The sequence below is a fragment of the Suncus etruscus genome, chromosome 2, assembly GCF_024139225.1.
Source record: "Suncus etruscus isolate mSunEtr1 chromosome 2, mSunEtr1.pri.cur, whole genome shotgun sequence".
NCBI lineage: Eukaryota > Metazoa > Chordata > Mammalia > Eulipotyphla > Soricidae > Suncus > Suncus etruscus.
The window spans coordinates 88651474-88675720 of record NC_064849.1 but is presented as its reverse complement, the minus strand read 5'-3'; the positions used below and the strand labels follow the sequence as shown (position 1 = coordinate 88675720).

The window sequence follows — 24247 nt, the reverse complement described above, 5'->3', positions numbered from 1 at the left end:
AAGATCAAGTTCCTAGATATTTTCTACTCCCTCCTAATCCTAATTTTGCATTTATAATAAGCTTGCAAAGAGTTACCTTGAGTTGTGGCCTTCTCGTCTGTAACCTAGAATTTTTACAGTCACACCCATACTGTTGTACTATGCTTTGTAATTATAATTATTCTTTACCTCTGGCTAATTTTACCCCTATAAATTCCCCTGCTCAAAAAAATTAAACTTGTCGCACTCTGCCAGAAGATGTGTTGACCCCACATACTCTGTGTGGTTTCATTATTTCATATTTCATATTCAACCACTTGTGTTACCCATTTTCCTCTCCTGAAAGGACTCCGTCCCATTAGGATTGCTGAGACGCAAGATGCCTGAAGCAGAGGGCCAGGAGGACTGGTCCATGGTAGGAAGCTTGTAACAGAGAGTGGGGAAGTGCTGTGAGGGCAAAGAAGATATCACTATGAGAGTGAGAGTTGGAAATGATCACTGTGGACACTGTGGACAAGAACTGGGTCTGAAAGGAGATAACATGATATGCATGATACCCATTCAGTAACAGTTTTGCAAACCACAGTGTCTAAAAGAAATAAATGGGAGAGAGGGAGAGAGAGGAAGAGAGAGAGAGAAAGAGACAGCTAAGAATGTGAAATGGAATAAAGACAGTCTCCTCAACAGATGGTGTCTGGACAATTGAATAACTATGTATTAGGGCAGGATTGGTGGTGCAAGCAGTAAGGCGTCTGCCTTGTCTGCACTAGCCTAGGATGGACCGTGGTTGGATACCCCAGCGTCCTATATAATCCCCCAAGCTAGGAGCAATTTCTGAGTGCATAGCCAGGAGTAACCCCTGGGCGTCACCGGGTAGCAAAACAAAAACAAAAAAACAAAACAAAAACAAAAATGAGTAAAATAAAACTATGTGTTAGACACTAAAGCTGGATTCTTATCTCACACCTCACACAAAAGCCAACTCAAAGTGGCCCAGACCTTGAATCAGTCCCAAATCTACAAAATGCATGGATGAAAATATAGGCAGAACACTCCGAGACCTGGACCTCAAAGGAGGTCTATACCAACACCAAGGACTACTACATCAAGACTGAACAAATAGGACTTTCAAACTAGCTAAAACGTTTCTGTATGGCAAAAGAAAAATGGATAAAAGTAAGTAGTTAAAGTGAGAGAAAGGTTGATACTGCTGGTGGGATTGGTGCTGAAGCTTGTATGTCTAAAACTCAACTATGAATCACTTTGTAAATCATGGTGTCTCATCAAAATATATTTTTTGTTTTGTTTTTTGGGCCACACCCAGAAGCACTCAGAGGTTACTCCTTGCTTTGTGTTCAGAAATTCCTCCTGGCAGGTTGCGGGACCATATGAGATGCCAGGGATCAATCCTGGCCCATCTTAGGACAACCTAGTGCAAGGCAAATGCTCTCTACTGCTGTGCTATTGCTCTGGTCCCTTAATACTAATTTCAAATAAGGAAATTAAGGAAGTAGGCTGGAAGTGCTTGGGAAAACCAGAATTTTTCTTTTCTCTCTTCTTTTTGTTTCTGGGCTATGGCCCAGAAAGTGCTCAGGGGTTTACTCCTGGTTCTGTACTCAGGAATCACTCCTGAAAGTGCACAGGGGACCATATGTGATGCCAGGGATCAAGCCTGGCAATTTCAAGGCAATTGCCCTACCTGCTGTACTAGATTTCTAGCCCTGGAACATTAATTTTTTTAAACTAAACTCGGAATACCTATAAATCATGATACCTAATACAAATATTAATAATGAAAAAGTTAAAAAATAAATGTGCAAATGCCCAAATTTCCACCATTCCCTGGGGAAGGACTTGAGGTTATCAATGGTTGGGGACCAGGTCTTTGGGAAGGATGGGGAACTCAAGTATTGGAGGAGATGGTAGGGTTTTCTGAACTTAGCAGAAGACTCTGGGCCTGATTATAAGACTGGCTCAAAACAAACCCTCCTTGGGCCTAAAATAAATTCTGAGATAGAAATTTGGGACAAAGACATAACTCTCAAAGTTATCAGCAGTGGATGCAGATCCACACAAACTAGGCAAGGTTTCCAAATGTAATTATCTATTTAATTACAAAGTGTTCATTTAGCAGGAGACAGAAAGGGCTATTAACATGAATGCACCAGGGACGAGAGAGAGACAGAGAGAGAAGGTGAGAGAGAGAGAAAGATAGAGAGAAAGAGAGAGAGCAAGAGAGAGCGAGAGTGAGAACGAGAAAGAGAATGAGAGAGAGAGAGAGAGAGAGAGAGAGAGAGAGAGCACCAGGGTTTAGGCACTTGTCTTGCAAGTGCCTGACCCAGAACTGATTCTTATTCTTAGCCTTTAGCCCTTAAGCACTTTTGAAAATGGTTTTTAAGCACAGAGCAAAGAATGACGGGAGTCACCCCAGCACTATCTGGTGAGCACCCCTTTCCAAAGAACAAAAAAGCCAAGATGCATCAGAGAAACAGCTATGAGAATAACTCACCATTCACACTAAGCGCTCATTGAATGTTTTGTGAGGATGTTAAGAGATGGTAATAAAGAGCAGAATAAACACAGAATAGAGATAGACAAGTTCAGGGCCTAACATCTAGCAAGACTATTTTATTTTGATGTATATTTGTCAGGATGTATAGAAACACTCTATTTGCTTGTTGATCAAATTGACTCTTTTCAAATTGCTTGATGTCTCATCTTTCCAGATGATAATAATAATGCCAACAAGATCCACACCATCTTTAACTGACAGAGAATGTGCACTTACTTCCACCTTCTTTGAGGAAGGTTATGGATAATTTGAAGGTTAAAGTATTTATTTTAAACGAGACAGCAACATGGGATGGAGAAAAAAGGGGACATCGCCTTTTCTATTAAAAAAAATTCAGTAAGAAGAAAAGAAGTAAGTGATGAAGTATTCATATCTACACAAAAGGGCTGCTACAAATTACAAAATCAATGTGAAAAACTGTCAATTATTCGAAAGATGGTTAAATCGATTTAAGTTTAGCTCCATGCACTTTGTTCATGTTTAAGTACAATTTAACTCTAAGGAGTAAAAAAATATTGACTTTTGCTTAAGTCATAAGTCTAATCACTTCATTTACGGCAGCAGTTACTTTCTTTACAAGCGCAGGATAAAATTGTGCATTTACCAACTTGGGATCAGAGTAGCAAATGGTGATAAAAGGATTGGCTAGTCTTGATCATCACTGTAGTTTCAAAAGCTGTTAAGTCTATGTTTCACTGAGGAATTTTCCTGAAAAATCCAACCCCCATTCCTAAAATTCACCTAAGGGAGGGTTCCGCCAACCATAGCCCATGCGCCACATGTGACCCATTGATGACATCGTATTTATCCAGCTTGGCGGGTGTTTTTACAGATGTTGCTTGCCCTGCTAAGCAGCCAACTAATCCTGGGCCCTAGGTGCACATGTGTATGATGTGTGCCTCAGTCTCCAACTCCCTCCTTCTCTCTGAATCTTAACTCTTCTTTCAGACTCAGTCTCAGGCAGGGTTTCTTAAACTATGGCCCACCAAAGGCAGACCCATAGTTTCTACTGAAGTACTGATAAGTTTGTTGATTTAACTTTACTTGTCTTTCATTTTTTTATTTTTATTTTTTTATTTTTTGGTTTTTGGTTTTTGGTTCACACCCGGCGGTGCTCAGGGGTTACTCCTGGTTGTCTGCTCAGAAATAGCTCCTGGCCTCCCTGCCGCAAATTTTTACCAATCTGAAGAAGGTCAGGGGGTGTGATAGGAAGATGCCTGGGAACCCACACACCACAAGAAAAACCCAAAAGACAATGGGAAAAACTGTACCTCCAACATAGGCATAAGACTGGTAATACACCACCTCTTTACCTGCTCTCCCCCAAATGTAAGGTAGTCTTTTGCACCACTTTGGTCCTTTAAAAACCTCACTAACTCACCTTAAATTTTTTTTTATTTTTTTAATTAATTAATTTATTTTTTAAATGTTTGTCCTACATATACATTTGTGAGCGCATACATTTTTATTTCCTTTTTTTTTTTCCTCGCTTTTGGGTATGTGACCTGTTTCTGTTATCCCCTCTGTCCACCCACAAATACACCAACATTATAATGTAGCACCACTTCCCCCTGCAAAGGCACACCAAATAAAGGGGAAATCTTACATATATAAAAAAAAAAGAGCTCTTATCTACTAGAGATGGGAACTCATAGTTGTTTACAATACAGGGATATCTCCTACCTTGAAAATATGTCATGCGGAATCAACTTAGACCTCAGGTGATTAGATACCATTCATCCAGCCTTGAACCCTGGATCCCAGACATAGAAACAGCACAGTTCTTCACAACAGCGGCAAGAAACAAATCCCAGCCGGGACAGCCTTAATACTGCGGGGTCAACAACAAGGGCCAACTCTAACATGATATCCTGACAATGAGGAAAATGCGAACATCCTGACCTTAGAGCAGATTAACCTACCTTACCAGCTAACGACAAGACAAAACCAGAAGTCTTGGCACCCTTTGGTAGGTCCAAAAGCCAAGATCGTGATTTATAGGTGACTGGCTGCTAGAACTACGACCAGACGGTATACATCTTGGGACCAAAAAAAAAAAAAAAAGCCCTAGTTTAGGGTTTGAACTATGACCTGCACAATAATCAGGATCCCCAGTCCCAAAGGTCCGGCAGAGAAAATTGTAACGGAACGGGGCTTTTGGAAGCACAAAGAAAGACGCTATCCTAGGTGCCACCCTAGGATCAGTGCAAAGACCAAGATCACCAACCACAGAAGATGGATTAAAATGACACGGAGGTAACAGAACCTCTAGAACCACAAAGACTGACTTCATCATAAGTCCCACCTCAGGATCTGTGCAGATACTGAGACCTCTAAACACAGAACAGAAGTCTTCCACACACCAAAAAAAAAAAAAAAAAAAAAAAAAAAAAAAAAACACCACCGGGAGAGTAAAGGTTCCTGAGCAAAGTCTAGTGTTGATCCCATGACAGTATGCTCCAAGGACGGAGAAACCCCATATCTCTTAGGCCAAGTGAATTCCTTTTCGAATGACCCCAATATGTACTGTGCCAGGGCAGGAGGGAAAAAATAAAAATACAAAAAGCACAAAACCTTGGTTATTATCTATATATTTTTTACCTCCATTTATTATTGTTATTATTATTTTTATTCACCTATCTATTTTGGTCGATTTCTCTGTTTGGGAATGAGTATTGAAATTGTCCCCAATCATACTTATATTTTCTCTTCCTTTCTTTTCTTTCGTTATGTGCTATGCCATGTTTCTCATTTCAAGACCATGGCGTGTTTTTTTGTTTGTTTGTTTTTGTTTGTTTTTTGTTTGTTTTGCTTTTTGTTGTTTGTTGGTTTGCCTGTTTTTTTTTGTTTTCTTTTTTTTTTTTGTGGTGCTTATCGATATAGCTCGAGCCCTCACTGGATATTTGACACTTCTTTTGGTACTGGTGGAGTATTTCACCTTCTTTTTCTCCATCTCTCAAATCGTTGATGAGAGCCTCTAGAAGGATTCCGCCCAGTTTCGGGGTATTAGACCCTTACCCCAGTTTATTACTTTTCTCTTTTTCAAACAAAACCACGCAACTTGAACTAGCTAGTCCTGCCTCCAGTTAGAGGGGGAACTAAGGGAGGCATCAAGACCAAACAGGTGCAAGACTACTAAGTTGTGGGTTCGATACAGAGGGGACCACATATTCTAGCCGACCTGGGGTGAGGGAAGAGGAAATGGGAGGTAGGACAGAAACGGAGGTGTAGGGAGGACAATTTGGTGATGGGAATCCCCCCTGATTTTATGTAAATATGTACCTAAAATATTATTGTCAACACTATGTAAACCACTATGATCAAAATAAAAATTAAAAAAAAAAAAAAAGAAATAGCTCCTGGCAGGCACGGGGGACCATATGGGACACCGGGATTTGAACCAACCTCCTTTGGTCCTGTATCGGCTGCTTGCAAGGCAAACGCCGCTGTGCTATCTCTCCGGGCCCACTTGTCTTTCATTTTAAATATTGTATTTATTACACATTTTTACTTCAAAATAAGATATGTGCAGTAAGCATAAAAATTTGTTCATATTTTTTTTTTCCTAATTGTAGTCTGACCCTCCAACAGTTGAGGGACAGTGAACCGGCCCCTGTTTAAAAAGTTGAGGAGCCCTACCCTAAGGAATCTGCTCTGGGCTTGTTCTACAAGGAGATGAGAAGATCATGGCTTATCAATGGGAAGGTGTGAAAACACACCTTAAAAACAAGTATCCTGGAAAGATTTCTGATGTGACAGGGATTATGATGGATGGTTTGGGTAGGGGTGAGGTACAGGAACTTTGTGCATTAATGCCATAGGCTTTGACACTGTTAGAACCATTTTATCTCAACCACAATTAAAAACAACAATAAAAACCAAAACAAAGGAAAACCAACCACTTCCTTTCCTAGTCTTTGCTTCAGAATATTGATTTAGTCGTCATGTCAGCTGCTTTATGTGAAATTGAAAACTTTAATCATCTCAGGAATAAAACATACTTATATAATTTTAAAACTGAGTTAGAGTTAAACAATGTTATTGGGCTAATGAAGGAATATACCTTTTCAAATAGGACTATTTTATACAAATAAAACAAAAATAAGTATATTTCCACTTTGCAATAACTAAGTCACTTTACATTTGCATATAATGGCAAAAATGAACAGAATTTATTACTGAAATAAACTTTGAATGCATATTTTAGTTTAAAATGTAAAACTGGGGAATTTTATTGAGCATGGGATTTAACATGATATTATAATCATAACATGGTCTATTTTTATAGCTTACTTCAATTCCCAACGATTTTCTTGCAAAGCTTTGTCTTCAGAGTGTTTTCCCATTTCAAAAACTTAACAAAGCACAAGAAACAGTCTTCAATGGATTGCTTTAAAAATTACAAGTTTTAAGAAGAATTTATCCATACTTAAAAAAGATAATTATGAAAATAAATTAGAAAATTAACACAAATCTGTTTAGAGGAAAATACAACTCTAAACTCAAATCTTGAAAGTACAACTATGTAGTTTTGGGATTATATGAACTAAAATTATTAATTTGGAAACTGTCCAAACACAAATGTGTGTATGTGTGTAGGTGTGGGGGGAGGGAGGGAGGGAGAGAGAGACTTGTTTTTGCACTGACCTCTGATTATCTAATATGTTTCTTTTAATCATGGAGAGACTCCTGAAGCTTTACCACATCTTTCCAAGCTCAGGTGATTTTCACATCCCTTGAAAAGATCAGACCTTTTCTTCCTCTACAATCATTGAGGAACCCTTAGAAATTGTTGACCTCTATGGGCAACTGAAAATGCTATTTATGCTATTAAAAGTGGAAATATGTAGAACAAAGGAGAGTTAGTGCACATTTTAAGCATCTAGAGCCATGAAGCTAATCTGAGCCACATAGCTTCTGAAAAGTTCTCCCACTCCCACTCCAAGAGCTGCATCCTCACTTTTCTGATGTAGACTGCTAGTGCCAGTGATATTAGAGCAGAAGTGAGTTTGATTAACTGTTGTTTGGAATGAGCAGCAGAGGAGCACAACACTTGGCTCTTTGTGCCTTTCCCTTCCTTCTACCTCCTGAGTTTGCCTCTCAACTAAGCTGTTTGGACAAACCACAACATGCACCTTAAATGTCTTTGTGCTAGAGGAATCTAAGAAAAGGAACCTCAATGTTAGCTATAGAGCAGGTAGAGATGCCAGCTCCAAGTAGGGCCATTAAGGTTTAGGAAAGGTGTCATCACCCCTATGGGCTGCTTAGTTCTCTCAACTTCTTGACATTAACCATTCCTGACATTAACTCCTCAATGGCTCTAGAACCATAAAGCCAGTGCAAAAGGGAATAAAGTTGGGAAGGAAACAGAGGCTCAGAGAATCAGGCCACCTCTTAGCTGCAACCATGGCAACTGTGAGGAAGGGGATGTTCTGAATTGTATTATAAACTCTTGGGCCCAAGAGTATACAATGAAGTGATTTCAAATACTTAAATGCATTTATCTAGAAAGACTTTGGGATCTCTAGCTTTGGAATCTCTTAGTGACAATCCTTACCCCCTCCAAAGGGAACTTAAAGCTGGATCTTAATATAGTAAGTATAGTGGTTCGTGAACCTTCTTTTTTACCCAGATGTCTTCATACATATCAGGAATAACTGAGGATCTGATTTTTGACAGAATAGAGAATTAAAAAAACTTCCTCTGAATATGACTTGAATTGGGGCATTAAACACTTGTGTAACACATTTCTTATGGGAATTTTAATTCTTTTATAAAAATTCTATACTTTTAGACTTCTGCATCCTTTCGTAGCATGACTAGGATTTATGACTTGGGAAAGAAAAGATTCTTGTCACTGGAATTTTCTCACATTTATTACTATTATTTTACAAAAAGTTAAAGAATTTATTTCATGACACTTTAATAACCTAATTACTCAACACATAGAACTAAGTATACTAGTTCAATTCACTAAAAGGGAAAGACTATAAATGAATAATATATTCATCTCGAAGTTAAATCTGATTATTCTATTTGGCGTTCATTTGTTCAGTTTGATTCTTGATTAGTTGAGTTTATTCTGATTTAAAAATTCTAACAGTATGACTTTCAGGTTTTGATGATGATGATGATGATGATGATGATGATGATGGGTGGTGGGTGGTGGTGGGTGGTGGGGTGAGGGTGGGTGGTCGGGGTGGTGGTAGTGGGATGTGTGTGTGTGTGTGTGTGTGTGTGTGTGTGTGTGTGTGTGTGTGTGTGTGTGTGTGTGTGTGTGTGTGTGTGTGTGGTGTGGTGAGGTTTGGGCACCCCCCAGGCCCATTATTGGTTTTTTTCTGCTCATCAGTGCCCCCTGGTGGTGCTCAGGAGAGCAAATGTGCTGGAGATCATATTAGATTGGATCTGTGAGGGGCAAAGGAAGTGCATTTCCTCTATACTATCTCATCAGCCTATAATCACGATCATAATATTTAGAATCCTTAAAGCTCCTAAGATTTTCCTCCTACTAATTCCCGAGATTTTCTAGAATTTAGTGGTATTTCAATTTCATTTCAATAGGTACTAAGAATAATTGTACTTCAATATATGTAACTCAATTACTTAAATCAATATGTTGATTTAAACGAATCAACAACAAACACATGAGTCATTTTCTCTCAAATGGCCCATTAGATTCCTGATGTTGACAGACAGTATTTTGGTTAGTGATTGACTCAGATATGCTTGTTCATATCTTTGAATTCACATCAGCAAGGACACAGCTATAAATAAGATACCTGGTCTATAAGCAATTTGGTCAAGCTGTGCATTAGGTGAAAGCCTAATGGTTTTGGGCTCTTTCAGCTACGTACCCACCCTCCCTTCTTTCAGGAAAAACAGCAGCAAATCCCCAAGTGACTCAGAGACAAGTATTTGTTATAAATGAAATTACAGAGCTGGCGAGCTGGCAATCACAAAACAATAGCAAGGTGGCCAAGGTTAGGGACCTGATTTACATATTGCTTAGGACAGCACATTTCAAAACATAGCCCGTGTTGGAAAACATTGACAAGTGTAAGACACCAGTGCTTCAGGCCTGGAAAAGAGTTTCTGCTGTCCTTGAGGTCAAGAACAGAAAGCTCTGGCCACAATCCACTTTTCTCTCAAATTTGATGTGGGTTAAAAAATTCACAAAGGCTTCTAGACACAAGTCATGTACATCAGTTTCTTGGGGATTAGTTACTAATTTAGGACTCTGTCATGTCTGTTTTATTGCTTTATTTTGTTTGGGGAGGAGTCTCACCTTCATGTCGGCTTTCAACAGAATTATATGTTGCTTTCAAACTGGAGAAAACTTTTGTGGTTTTTTTTTTTTTTTTTGAACTAATACTCAGAGGTAGCCTGCCAGCTGCATCTTTTTGTTTTCTTTTGGCCTCACTAGTGGTGCTCAGTAGTTATTCCTGGATCTGTGCTCAGGAATCACTCCTGGGGGTCTGGGAGACTATATGGGATGCTGGAGATTAAACCTGGGATGGCTGCATGCATAGCAAATGCCCAACCCATTATGCTATTGCTCTGGCCCCTTTCATATCATTTGTAACATATCCATCATGGATTAGTTTATCATGGATCAAATAATCACAAACAAGGCACCAACAGAACCAAGGTACTTGTGCAAACTATAGGACATGGTCCACAAGGAAACTGCATCTCTTTTTGTTATGTTACTCTATAGAGGGCAGAAGAAGCAAGTTCAACCACTACTGAAAAACAATGCTGCTCATTTGGGCCTTCTCTTCCCCCTTTGACTACTTCATGGGGCTCTGCTGGCCCTTGAGACTGGACATGTCCATGGGAGGCTGGAGAAGAACCAGCAGAGGGAGGCTATGATACCTTGTCCTTTGCTCCTGCCACATCTTCTGCTCTTATAGCTCATGTCCTGGCTTTTTCATCAAAATGAAAGTGTTGACAGAGGCTGTCTTGCTGAGTCCCCTGGGTACCAATCACTGTTGGTTCTCCTGACTTTGACCATGTCTTATTTTAATAGGGCTACACTATTGCTTACCATTTTATTAGAAAATTTAATATTATTGGGTTTTATCAAAGAATATGGTCTGTCTATACAGCTTTAGCCTTTTTAAATTATCTTCACTATGCAGTCACTGATCAATTTTTATTATTTTATCCTGGACATATTTAAAAAACTTGTTCTAGCCATTGATGGATAGACTTTTAAATTTGATTCAATTAACTAATTTGCTAAATATGTTTTCCTGGTTTCTGTATCTATTTCTTCTAGTATTCTGTTAAATTTTGAGAAATATGCATTGAAATGTTCACAGAGGAAATTTCCATCAATTTATTCTTTCAGTTTTGAAATAAGGGCCCTACCTGGTGTTGTTGAGGCTGAAAAGAGCAGTGAGGGGTGTTCAATTGAGCATATGTGGCAAATTTTTTTTTGGTTTTTGAGTTTTGGGTCACACCTGGTGGCGTGCAGGTGGTTTTTCCTGGCTCTGCTCTCAGAAGTTGCTCCAAGCAGGATCTGGGGACTATAGGGGATTCCGGGGATAGAACCAGGGTATGTTCTGGGTTGGCCAAGTGCAGGGCAAACACTCTACTACTGTTATATTGCTCCAGCCCCATGAACCCCATTGGTTCATTTTTATCTGTGTGTTTATGTTCATTCAATTTCAGTTTGAGTTCATTGAAGATGTGAAGATATATTCAATCCACAATTCCCCTTTGACTCTGCTGAATGCTTCTTTATTCAATTCCACTTGGTCTCACATTATTCTCTCTAAGCCTGCTGACCCAGCCCTACCAACTTCTTGAATGTATGTCTTTATTAGCATATGAATGCCCCATCACTAGTCATCTAATTTCAACTAGAAACTTGCATTCTTCTTGATAGTATTTGTAGTTAGTACTTGGGTTAGTTTTTCCATTGTTATTTGCCTGTTTACTTTCTTACTTTTCCTAATTTTGACGTGATTTTCATGCAAAAGGATATTTATTCTCTTAATCTCGATATTATATTAAAAATAAAATCATCATGCCTACTGACTCAAGGATATATTAATCTCTGTTTCCTTCCTCTCCAATAAAACAAGTAGAATTCAAAATAGTCCTAATTACAATACCCTACCTACTAGGAGAAATATTATTGCCTCAAAAGAAGTAAGACTTCTAAAATAAAATAAATATAATAAATTAATAAAATAATTAATTAAATTAATTAAAATAAATAAAGTAAAATGTTATAAGTAACACTTATAAAATAGAGAGAACAAAAAAATAACAATCAGTTATTTTATGTTAAGAATTTTCCTGAGAGTAAATGGGTTAAAGAAACCCAGATATGGGGCTGAAATAATATTATATAGAGTAGGGCATTTGTCTTACATGTGACTGACCTAGGTTTGATCTCCAGCACCTCAGATGATCCCTGAAGCCCTGCCAGAATAAAATAATTTTTTTTGTAGAATTCTATGGGGCTTTTAAACATTCTAATTCTGATTATCTTCTTTTGATAAATTTGAGGAAACTGGATAGTTTTCTATCCAGCAGTAATGTCATAGGAAAGGAAGCTACTGAGCTTTTTTTTGCAAGACACAATGTGAAAGTGTATAAAGAAACAAAAAATAAATATAATAAAAATGTTGCCTTTTTTAGCTAAAAAAAAAAAAAAAGAATTTCAGGAGTAACCCCTGAGCACCCAAAACCAAACTTTTCAAAATCAGGAAATTCAGTATGATAGCATATTTGAGTAATGGTATTATAAAGATTATAAAGAACACACACTAAAATCAAATAGAAAGGTTTCAGGAATTCTCTTATTCTTTATTTTATCTGTCATTGAGCACTTCTTAATGAATATTCAAAGAAGTATGATTTAAAAAATTAAGCTATAAAACGCTCCATTGATTTATGACATAGGAATTATCAGGGTAGTGATTATTTCAGTGATTTTATTTAATTTTTAGATTTTAATTGGATTTAAATAAAATAAGTTAAAGGAACTTTAGGATTTATGAAAATGAGGCCTGTTAGAGCTTATTGCACTTTTATGTCTTAGCCTGAACTACTCAGGTTGAAAAATAGAGAATTCAAAACATAGTAAATGCTCTATTTTATGAGAATTAGTACAGAAATAAATGCTCAATATAAAAATATCAAGAATTACTAAATAATACAATAGTATAGTCCTTGGTAGTATTCCATTATGTCACTTTTTTTTTGGTTAATTCTTTTTTAATTTTTATTTATTTATTTTTTATGGGTCTTTATTGTAAAAATTTATTCAAGAGACAAAATTGATTAACATATTGAGGTGAACTAGCATAACATAATATAGTAACATAACATAACATATAATTAATATAATATAATATAATAATACATGTAAGTCAAAGAACATTTCTGATTAAAACACAATTTTTTTAATCATAATGGCTTACATATCTTTCACAGTAGTATCTTAGGTACATATTAACATTGAATCAGGGGAATACCCATCACCAAATATGTCCTCCCCCCATCCCAGTTCCCTTTCTGCAACCCATATCCCCCACCGTCACCCCCAGGCTGCTAGAGTAGGTGGTCCCCTCTTTGTCTAGCTTACTATTAGTGATCATATATCTGTTTGGTCCTGTTACCCTCCCTTGTTTCCCCCTCTATTTAAGAGGCGGAGCTAGATAAATCGAGTTATGTGGTTTTGTTTAAAGGAAAAAAAAGCAATAGGGTACAAAAGATTAGGGTACAAAATAAGAAAAGAAAAAAAATAAAGAAGTCAAATACGCTGAAAATGGGTGGAGTCCTTCTAGAGGCTTTCAGCCTCTTTGAGAGAGGATGTGAAAAAGGTAATTGAAACACCACAACAATACAGAAAGAAATATCAAATTAAATATCCAGTGAGCACTACAGCAATAAGGACAAGCACCACTCAATAGTCTTGGTTCTGAAATCAAATCATGTTGGAGTGCAAAAAGAAAGAGAAAGATAAGATAAAATAAAATAAAATAATATTGCAGACATCAACTTCAATCTCTACACCAAAATAAAGATGTCAAAAAAATCGATCAATCGATAAATTAATATGTGGAAAAATGATTTTTTGTGCTTTTTTTTTTCTTTTCTTTTTCCCCCTGCATAGGCACAGTAACTATTGGGGATATTGTAGAGGGAATTCCCTTGGCCTAGGAGATACAGGGTTTCTCTACCCCTAACGTACACTGTCATGGGATTAACTATATTAACTATATGTCACTTTTTTAATCTTGTTATCTAATTTCTGAGCTATCAAAGTTTACTGTCAATAATGATTGACCTGAGTAAATTATGGCAGCTAATATTTTTTTAGAAGTCATTCTCAGTGGTGATGGACCCAGAATGGACCCCAAAATCTTTCCACACCACCAGGGCTACCTCTGGCTGTGCTTGTGATCCTCAAACTCAGGGCTTCACACAAGCTAGCTATCACTTTTGATAACTCCCTCACCCCACAATTTTAAGGTTGATGCTGTCCACTCCAGAAATACAGATGAGTTCCTGCAATGGCTGGTGTACTCGTCAAAAACAAATGTGGGAGAAGTGGCAAGGAGATCCAAGATGTCAATGCAAAATCAGCTGTCACTGACCAATAAGACATGCCAATTACTGGCATAGTTTAGAATCTACTCTGAGTTCAGGTGGGGTCCTATTAAAAAATGTAGATAAGAGTGGAGGGGAAGGGATGAAAGAAGGTTGAATACATATTCCAAAGCTGGATCTTCCAACCCTTATATCCATGGCTCAGGAATAAATTATGTCAGAAAAAAATGGCATAGTACTTGTTTTAGTTTTGGAGATATACTCTAGTATTTGTAGTCTACTCCTGACATTTATGATTATGGAGTACATGAAGTTGAACTGGTTTTGTACAAGCAAAGCTTGTCCTCCAACTATTTCCCAGTTTTCTTCTAGGTTCATATTCTTGTCTTTGAAAATCAAGTACTGCAGCCACATGACTTACGTTCACTTGTCGAGTAATCCTGTGGATCAAGTATTCCTGATTCCTGAAGTGACCGAATACAGGAATCCACCAGCTCAAGGCCTGTTGTGAGTTCATCTTCGATATCTTTTTGACCATCTGGAATAGAACATGTTAAAGTGACCCATAGACATTTCAAAAGGTTCCTACTCAAGTCTAAGGTTCTTCTTGAAAAAGAAAAATCAAAAGTCTAAAGAATTTCGATACAAATTCCATGAGTCAGCTTCTTGCTAGGTCAGCCTGTACTTAAAGATCAGCTATCCCGCATTATACACACAGGAGGAACATAAATCTAGCAAGTATTGGAGAGAACTGAACTCTGGGGCCTTCATAAGTTGTCACCACTTCATTTCATTGAGCATTCCAGGTGTTCTAAAAGTCTAAGATCATAAAAAGAGATCAACAAACATTAAGATGAAAGAATCAGCTGTAACTTACCTTGCGATTGCCAGTGAAATTGATCCTCTGCCGAACTGCAAAACAGATATAAAAATAGGCATCAAACAGTGCTTAGAAATTAAAGGACCAAAATTCATGAAACAAAGGTACATGAGGGCAGGATGGACACAAGTTTTAATTTTTGAATGGTAAGAAGATCCCACTTAGGCACAATCCTAACTTATTCACTTGATACATATCTCATCTCATTGGATTTCCAATGCATGTAATGACTGGACATTATTGGGTCTTTTTTAGAGAAGAGCTCATTTGTTATGAAATCGAACTTTATTATGATTATTCTGTCCTAAAATTTCTACCTACACCCAGGCAGTTCTAATCCATTTCAATCATTATGAGCTCCAATAGGAGCAGATCATGCAGACCTTATAAATTAGTCTAACAAAGCACATTTTTCTTCTTTTTTTGTCATTAAAAATAAAAATTTGTCTCTTCTTAGAAACATAGTGTATGTGCACAGTGATTATGATTACTCGAGTTTAAGTTAAGTGACCTTGAAATGATAAATATTTCACCATCACCTGAATCTCACTTTAAAAATACATTTAATAAAATAAACTAGGTATAACATTTCTTGCTTGCTAAGTAGATCTAAGAAGGTCATCTAGATTTACTTTGAGTAACTTATTAAATGCCAAAACAAATTGATTAATTATACCAAAGAATTGAAAACATATATTTAGGTAGTCCATTTTTACACAAAATGGTCAATGAGTGGCTGTGTGTATTAACTATAGAAATTCAGATTTTCTAAATGCAAGAAGCTTTCATTATAAACACAATCCCTTCCTTTATGCCCCTGTTTTATGAGTTCAGAATGGCAAAAGATCTCAATGCCCCTTGCTGGCAAACTTCCCTTGGAGAGATTTTGTACCCTTGTTTCAGGAGATCTCAGTGATCAAGCAGCTTCTGTGAATAACTCGTCAGGAGCACAGCTGCATGTGGATTTTAGACCTTTAATCTGTACCTTGGAGATGGCTTGTGAATACATTTATAAGAGTAAAGTGAATTCCTGTATCAATCAGTTTTCAAAAAGAAAAAAATAAAGCAGCCAAGATTAATCTAAATGCAGGTACAAGGAGTCCCTATAGACACATATGCCTTCTCTAGGATCCACCTGGAGTTCAAAGATGATTGTTACAGACAGAATTGTTATTGATAATGTTATAAATTTAGTCCATGGCAAGTTTTTTTTGCATCAAAAAGATGTGTCAGAGTGTAGATAGCCCAGCGTTTACTATTTAAAATAGAGACTGAATCCTAAAACCAAAGGAGCTCAAACTGTTCTCTTAGGGGAATGTCACCGTGGGGTACAAAGATGCTTTTCTATTACTTGAATAGTGTTAACCACTATCCTCTCCCAAAAGATAGGTCCACAAAAAATACTCAGACACCATAAATGCTTAATTATTGTATTTCAGATGTAAAGACAAAGCCTTCAGATCTGACAAACAGAACACAGTTGTGTGTCCACATAAGAGAAAGAAGAAGGAGAGACACAAGAGAAACATGGATGATGAAGGTAGAGGCTAGAACTAAGTGTTTACAAGCCAGTGAATGTCTGCTGACCTCAGGAACTGGAGGAAGGAGGAAAGATCCACCTAGGCCTTTGGATTGGTGATCGTATTGCCTTCTAATTAAATGTCTCTTAATTGGTTCCTTTGGTTTTCTTGTTAAAAAGATGTTTCCCCATTGCCTCCTCATCTAGCTTACCCCCCTCCTCTTGGGGATGGGCTTTTTCCCAACAGAGGCAGCTTTGGAGGCCAGGAGGAGGAGCTGCCTTCTTAGCTCATGGTTCCATGTGGTGGAGAGACTGGCCTTTAAGTGAACAGCATGGTGTAAGTTTCTGGCCTGCTATACCTTCCCAACTGTGTGTGGATTATTTCCTGCATCAGAATTGCTGCTTGACCTGCGTCTCTTGTCCTACCTGGACAGGGGGCATGGGAATCTCTCTCCCTCTCTGGGAATTGTGGAACGCACAACTCACCATTTAACAATAGGGAACAAAGCCCTTCTGGTAGCGGCTTTTGAATTTCCAACCTCCCAAACTCTGAGCAGAGGAGTTTCTTTGTAAACAAGTCATTTGTGGCAATTTACTATGGGATCCCCAAGAAACAATTACAAACATTTTATGATGCAAGGAAAAAATGTTCTCGTGTTCTACTTTCTGGGACTTAACTATGATCTTGTTATTAAGCTGTTCTACAAATATAACCTTCTACTAAATCTATACCATACACCAGAATTCTGCTAATCTAATACCCAAATGTCACTCGGCAAATCATTTAGTCACACAGATAGAAGACTTAGCAGGGGTTTGAGCAAATTTGCTCCATGCCAAACCCTATATTGCTCATACATAATCCAGAGGCATCCAAAGACATGGAGGGAAATGCTGGAGTTACTTCCTACTGAATGCAATAAGGGTGAATGAGTATGTCAATAGTCTTCACTTCCTAGCTTTCTCAGAACTGGGTTCCCTTCTCCTTTCTTTTTTTTTTTTTTTTTTTTGGTTTTTGGGCCACACCCTGTGACGCTCAGGGGTTACTCCTGGCTATGCGCTCAGAAGTTGCTCCTGGCTTCTTGGGGGACCATATGGGACGCCGGGGGATCGACCCGCGGTCCGTCCTAGGCTAGCGCAGGCAAGGCAGGCACCTTACCTCCAGCGCCACCGCCCGGCCCCCTCCCTTCTCCTTTCAAGCGCTATGAAGATCACACTGCTGGGCTGTGCTCAGGGATTTGGGGCAAGGGGAAAACCTAGATAGCAATCAATATCACATCTTGTCCCAACTACAGGAGAAAACACATATTCACTTGCTTTTTTAAATTCTTTTTATAGTCACCTATTCTTGGATCTTGGGTTATTTCCAGATAGTGCTATAAAGAACATTGAGGTGAGACATCTTTTCTCCATTTTCTGAGTATATTCCAGGAAGTGGAATGTCTTGTTCACATAGAAGCTTAATCCTAGATTTTTTAGGAAAAAATGTTTTCTACAAAGACTGGACTAGTTGAAATTCCCACTCCACCAGTAATAAATGAGAGTCCATTTCTCCTGGCATCTATCTGAATTAGCACTAGTTGATCTTAGTTTTTTTTTTTTTTTGATATGTGTCAGTCTCTATGTTGTGAGATATCTCATTATTGCTTAATATATAGTATTTTTAAATGTGCATTTGACCATTTTATTTCTTATTTGAAGAATACTTAGTTCATTTCTTCTCCAAATTTTTTGATAGAGTGGCTGTTTTTTTCCCTATAAAGTAGTACCAGAGCCTTAAATATCTTTGACATTAACCCCTTATCAGATGGCTGGTGGATAAATTATTTCTTCCAATCTATGGGCTTCTTTGTACCCTGGTCATCATTTCTTTTGAAGTGTAGAAGTTTTTTAGTTTAACATAATCTCATTTGTTTATCTTTTCTTCAACCTGCTTGGTCAGTGGTGTTTAATCCTTCAAGATTCCTTTAGCTTCTATGTGCTCAACAAAAATTTTAAGAGAGGCCCTATTTCTCAATTTTACAGATAATAAAACAGAAATGAAATTTGCTGGATATTTATAAAATTTAGTCAAATATATTAATCTATTCACATATATGGCTTAGTTTTGCCTCAAAATTAAACTTCTACATGATAGAGACAAATGCCATATACTGAAGTGAAAAACAATTCAGATAGTGGAAGAAGATATTTGTACTGTAAATAACTTATAAACAGTTCATTTCTGGAACATATAAATCTTCAAATCAGTATTATAGAGATGAAAGGATAGAGATGGGTCATCAATGCATATATTATAATAATTCTCAGAAAAAATCAATAATGTGTGTGTCCTGAACAAATTAACTATTACAGGACAAAAATTATGTACAAGACAACTTTATATTGGGCAGAAAGTAGAATCTCAGAATGTATAATAGTGCTGAATGATGGGGATAATATGGAAAAAGCACTAACTCTTAGTAAGAATGGATTAATAGGGGCCAGAAAGATAGCATGGAGTTAAGGCATGCCTTACATGCAGAAGGTCGGTGGTTCAAATCCCGGCATCCCTTATGGTCCCCCAAACCTGCAGGAGTGATTTCTGAGCATAAAGCCATGAGTAACCCCTGAGCGCTGCTGGGTGTGACCCCCCCCCAAAAAAAAAGAATGGATTAACAAAATTTAAGGTGAACTATGAGGAAGTACCAGGTAGTGATGTACATACAAATCCAGAGTTACTCAGTGATTCTGATTCAAGGTAGTATCTCCAGGGAAACTCATGGCCTCAAATCCAAATCCAGGAGATCTTTGTAAGGTTGTACAAGACTGCACCTTTGCAGAATCATGTAAATAACTGAACTAATGAGAATTAACAGGGAAGAGAATTAATGGCATAATCCCATAACATACATGATAGTCATATCCTAGCAACATGGGTAGTTGTCAAAAAAAATCTGTTTAAAAATTAAATTGCATAAAAATAGTTGTTCTATGAGGGGCAGGGTGATAATACAGCAGGTAGGGTGCTTGCCATACATGCAGTCAATCTGGTTTTGATCCTTGGCATCCCTTATGGTTCCCTAATCCCTCCAAAAGTGTATTTCTAAGCACAGAGCTAAGAATAACCCTTAAGTACTGCTGAGTGTGGATTACATAAAAAAGATAAAATATTATTACAAATAAATATGAGATATTTATATGCATAGGTCACTACCTGTATAAAATTCCATTATATAACTAATTTATTTTACCTATCACTATTTATCTTAATATCCTTATAGTATCTGTCTAGAATTTATTATCTATCAATTAATTTGTTGGCTACAAACATGTAAGTTAAAAGACTCAGTGAAGGGGACTGACAGCAGGTAGGGTTGTTGTCTTGCATGTGAGTGATGCAGGTTCAATCCTCAGCATCCCCTGAGAACTTCTGAGAGTAATTCCTAAATTCAGAGTCAGGAGCAGCCCTTTGAGCACCACTCACAAAAAAGGAATCTCACTTTCCCTTTTATTTTATGAAAGTGCAGACATACTGCTGACATCAGATGTACATTTGTGATAGTTATATTTGGAAACGTGTCTGGTTAAACTTTAGGTAAGTGATTCAATTCAACAAATTTCAATATGGTTAGAATCATAACCATATGATTATGGTTATGTTGAATTCATATAACATAAAATAATTCAGAAACATTACAGTACAAAGAACAAAGAAAAATAATAGTTTGGGGATGTAATTTCTTTTTCTCTCAATTTTTCATGTGAGTTAAATAATAGTATTTCTTTGACTTCAAGTTTGACAACATTTGGGCATTTCAAGTGACCCAATCAGTAGCTTTCAAGTTTTACGGGCATGGGACAGGGGAATTAGAGTGGAGAGGGATTTAGTTTATATCATGAAATAATCTGAATTTCTTGAGAGTGATTTTTTTCCTTCTCATATTTTCTGGCACAACATTATTCGCCTCTAGATTATATCTGATAATCACATATGAATTTTCAGAGTGTTCTTAAAGATGAGAAAACATAACCATACATTTATGCTAACTCTTTATTAATTTTATGCTACTTTGCTAATAGTAAAGGCAAACTATTATGATAGTCATTTTGCTATAAATCTGCTCAAATACATTTTCTGAGTTTCTTTTCAAACTTCTGATGCCCAAGCATCAATGCTCACACTGTATTGTAGAACAATTCCACTCACAGTATCACTTAAAATGAAATAAAAGGAAGCAATGATGGATAATTTGGGGGTTGGTTTTCTTTGCAGTTAAACAATGTACTAAATCATCAGACAATAAAACTATTTCAAAATAAGCTGGTTTGGAGCTAACATTTGATTCCAGCCTCTAAGAATAAATTGCTGACAATCACATGACTGGTCTGTGGCTTTGCATGCAGTCATAACTCAGTATATACATTGCGGCAAGCAAAATGACCTTGACACCACCAGGTGGGACAGGCCTATGCACAGTCAAGATGATGACACAGTGCTGTTTCTGACAGCTTTGTGTGTGTGGTTTGTGTGTGTGGTTGAGGGGCATACCCAGGTATGCTCAGTCTTACTCCTGGCTTAGTACTCAGGGATCACTTCTGGTGGTTTCCTCATAGCATATGGGGTGCTGGGAATTAAACTCATGTCTGCTGTGTGCAAAGCCAGCAGCATTCCTGCTGAATATCTCTCCATGTCCTATTACTGTTTTAGGTCTTTAACATAGTGTCATTTAACATTGGGGTTCTTATAAAAAGGGATGGGAAGCAAATCCACACCCATAGAACTTTCTTTGAAACTGAACTTTCTTCAGCCTCTGCCTCTGATCACTGCACATAAGTCTTATTCTGCAGTGCATGCCCTGATGAAATGCTTATTCTTATTTAGATCATACATCTTCCTTCTATTTGAAAAACTTATAGCAGAAGCAGAATTTGGCAGCTAGCATACAGATGTCTGCAGAATGCCCATCCAGTAGCAAAAGTTCTAATCTTGGGGCAGTGCATCAGGGAGTGAGTTGAAAAGCCCAGATTTCCTGGAATAGGAATCTGGAGCTGCCATCTTCAATCTGGATAACCCAGAGTAAGTGACTTATGATTCCTGGGTTACCCGGGTAACGTTTTGAGGGTCCAATCAGACTTCCTACAAAATAACTTCTGAGCAGAACTTGGTACATTTTGAAAAGCCAGAAAATCTTTCCTAGTTTTTGACATAAAAGTTGAAAATGACTATGAGATGATAGAGACTGTCATCTCTTTCATCCACTCCTTGGTAAACACTGTGGTACAGGATGGGAGGGTCAACATGGAAAGGATATGGGGAAATGGGAACAATGGTCATTAAATAAAATACTCCACACCCCCCAAAAAGAGTCAAAGAAATAATATTAAGGCAGAATTGTTTGCTTTGCACTTGGTTGACCTTACTTGCATTTGTGGTACTGATTATGGCCCTTGGCACTGTGTGGAGTTCTGCCCAACCACAGAGCTAGGTGTAAGCTTGAAGCACCTCTGGGGAAAATATTATTAAAAAAATAACATACCCAGTCAGTGATCTAGGCTATAGGTCGGGAACAGAGACAAAGAAAGTATTAAAGCAATGTCAACCTCAAACTCTCAGGACAGAGATGAGCATATTCTCCCAGGACATGGCAGAATTGTAGGAGCTTGGCTCTCCTGAGATTGTTCTAGAATTTTCCACCTAGGGGATCTTAGAAAAGTTTAGTACATAAAACCCATATAACATCAAACATCAAGGTCACTATCATTATCACAAGAAGCAGAACAGAGAGCCAAAAGGATCAATGAAGAGAAGGAAGAGTTCCAGAGCTATCCAGACAAAATTCAACTTACTGAAGAGGAAAGGAGACAGAATAGCATCACCCACAGACATATTTCAGGCATATGACAGTGGAAATGGCCCATCAGTCCCTCTTTCTCTACTTGCCACCATAAAGTTGCATAAAAAGGCAAGCTATAATCAGTAGATAGAGAGAACTTGCCTTTGGGTTTTGGTCTGGAGTCACATGGACTTGTGCCCAAGAAATATTCTCAGATTGTTGCTTGGGAGTGCTTAGGTCACCAAACAGTGGTGGGTTCATATCCAGGATCACTACATGCAAATTTGGGGCACTCTACTCATCTCCTGAATCCTGACTTGTATTTAAGCCAAGTGTTTTATAATAAGGTTTTATAACAAGGCATATCTACCATTATCTCAATTATTTTTTGTGTGGGAAAAGTCATATCCAAGGATGTTTGGGGCTTTATCGTAGCTCAGTGCTCAGGGATCACTTTTGATGAGACTTGGGGGGGAGGGTCATATGAGGGACCAGTAAATTGAGCCTAAATCTGCTGTGTACAAGTAGGCACTCTACTCATTAATCTATTTTTCTAGCCCACTTCTGCTATTCTTATCATATTTGAGAACTTGAAAGACATTAAAACCCTGTAGTAATAGCACAGGGGGGAGGGTATTTGGCTTGCATACAATAGATCCAGGTTCAATTCCTGGCATCTGGTATGGTCCCTCAAGTGTGCCAGGAGTAATTCTGAGTGCAGATTCAAGTGTAACTCCTAAATGCCACCCAAAATTAAAACAAACAAACAAAAAACATGAATGAAACTCATTTGGAGCTGAAGAATAGCTCTTAATCTCTATCTAGTTAGAGGTGGGGAATTGATAAATTTCTGTTCTTGGAGTTAAGGACCTGAAAGTTCCCAGGCCACTGACTTCCAGGTTTACCACAGGACATTGCAAGCCTTAGTTTGGTGTGTGAGCTGGTCAGCCATGGTGAAATATCACAGGATGAACATGAATTCTCTTGTGTTTAAATTCCTCCCAAGTAGAGACTTGAGTTTTTAGTAACCGCAAAGAATTCACTTTTGGGGCTATCCCCCCAAATGTGCAATCTACCCAAAAGTCAAGTTCTGATCCTGGGAAAGAACTCTTATCAGAGCACTTTGGTAATTTGGGAGTGGATTTGGTAAATTTGGTAAATTGGGAGTTGATTGACGTTTTCTATAAGAGACACACTACATTTTAAATATAGTAAGGAAAATTCAGAAGGAAGGAACAAAGAGAGATTTGTAAACTAAAAAAATTCTCATGGCATATTTCCTTCCTGTAGTTTTCTAGGAGACAACTCAGACATTGGTTATTTTTTTTAACTGTTTACACTAGCTCACCAGAATTATGCTGTGCTTGAAATCACATCTTAACATTCAGCCAGGCAGGGCCAGGAAGCATCACAGTCATAAATTAGAACTCAAATAATTACAAGAATAGAAGACTTAACAGATAAACACTTTTTTTTGTTTGTTTTGGGGCCATACCTAGTGTTCCTTCAGAGGTTACTCCTGGTTCTGTGCTCAGAAATCATTCCTGGTGAGCTTGGGGATGTGGAGGATAAAACACAGGATGGCCACAGGCAATACAAACACTCTGCCCATTGTACTATCACTTTGGCCCCAGATTATCTCTATTAATCAGATGTTATTACTTACAAAAGGCAAAAAAGCCATGCAAACCATCAAGAATCATCAAATATTTATATACTCAAGTGTGTGTACATGGTACTCTGTCACACCAACATTATCCTTTAGTTTATACTGTAATAAATGGATTTTTTAAAAGTTTTTGAGCCTCACGCCACTATGCTCAGGGGTTATTCCTGGCTCTGAGCTCAGGGATTACTCCTAGTGACTTCAGAGGGTCATGAAAGAGTATAGGGAACCAAACCTAAGCCCA

The 24247-nt window shown here is 37.8% G+C and overlaps 1 protein-coding gene across 4 annotated transcripts in view; it reads right to left on the bottom strand.

Annotated features, from left to right (window-relative positions):
* Positions 1-24247, bottom strand: part of CTNND2 (catenin delta 2) — a 974640-nt gene that overhangs the window by 443563 nt on the left and 506830 nt on the right. For all 4 annotated transcript variants that reach the window (XM_049767900.1, XM_049767903.1, XM_049767899.1 and 1 more), the window contains exons 4-5: positions 15000-15034; positions 14544-14660 (exon numbers count right to left, since the gene is read on the bottom strand). In XM_049767900.1, coding sequence (XP_049623857.1) covers positions 14544-14660; positions 15000-15034 — 152 coding nt within the window. The remainder of the gene's footprint in view (positions 1-14543; positions 14661-14999; positions 15035-24247) is intronic.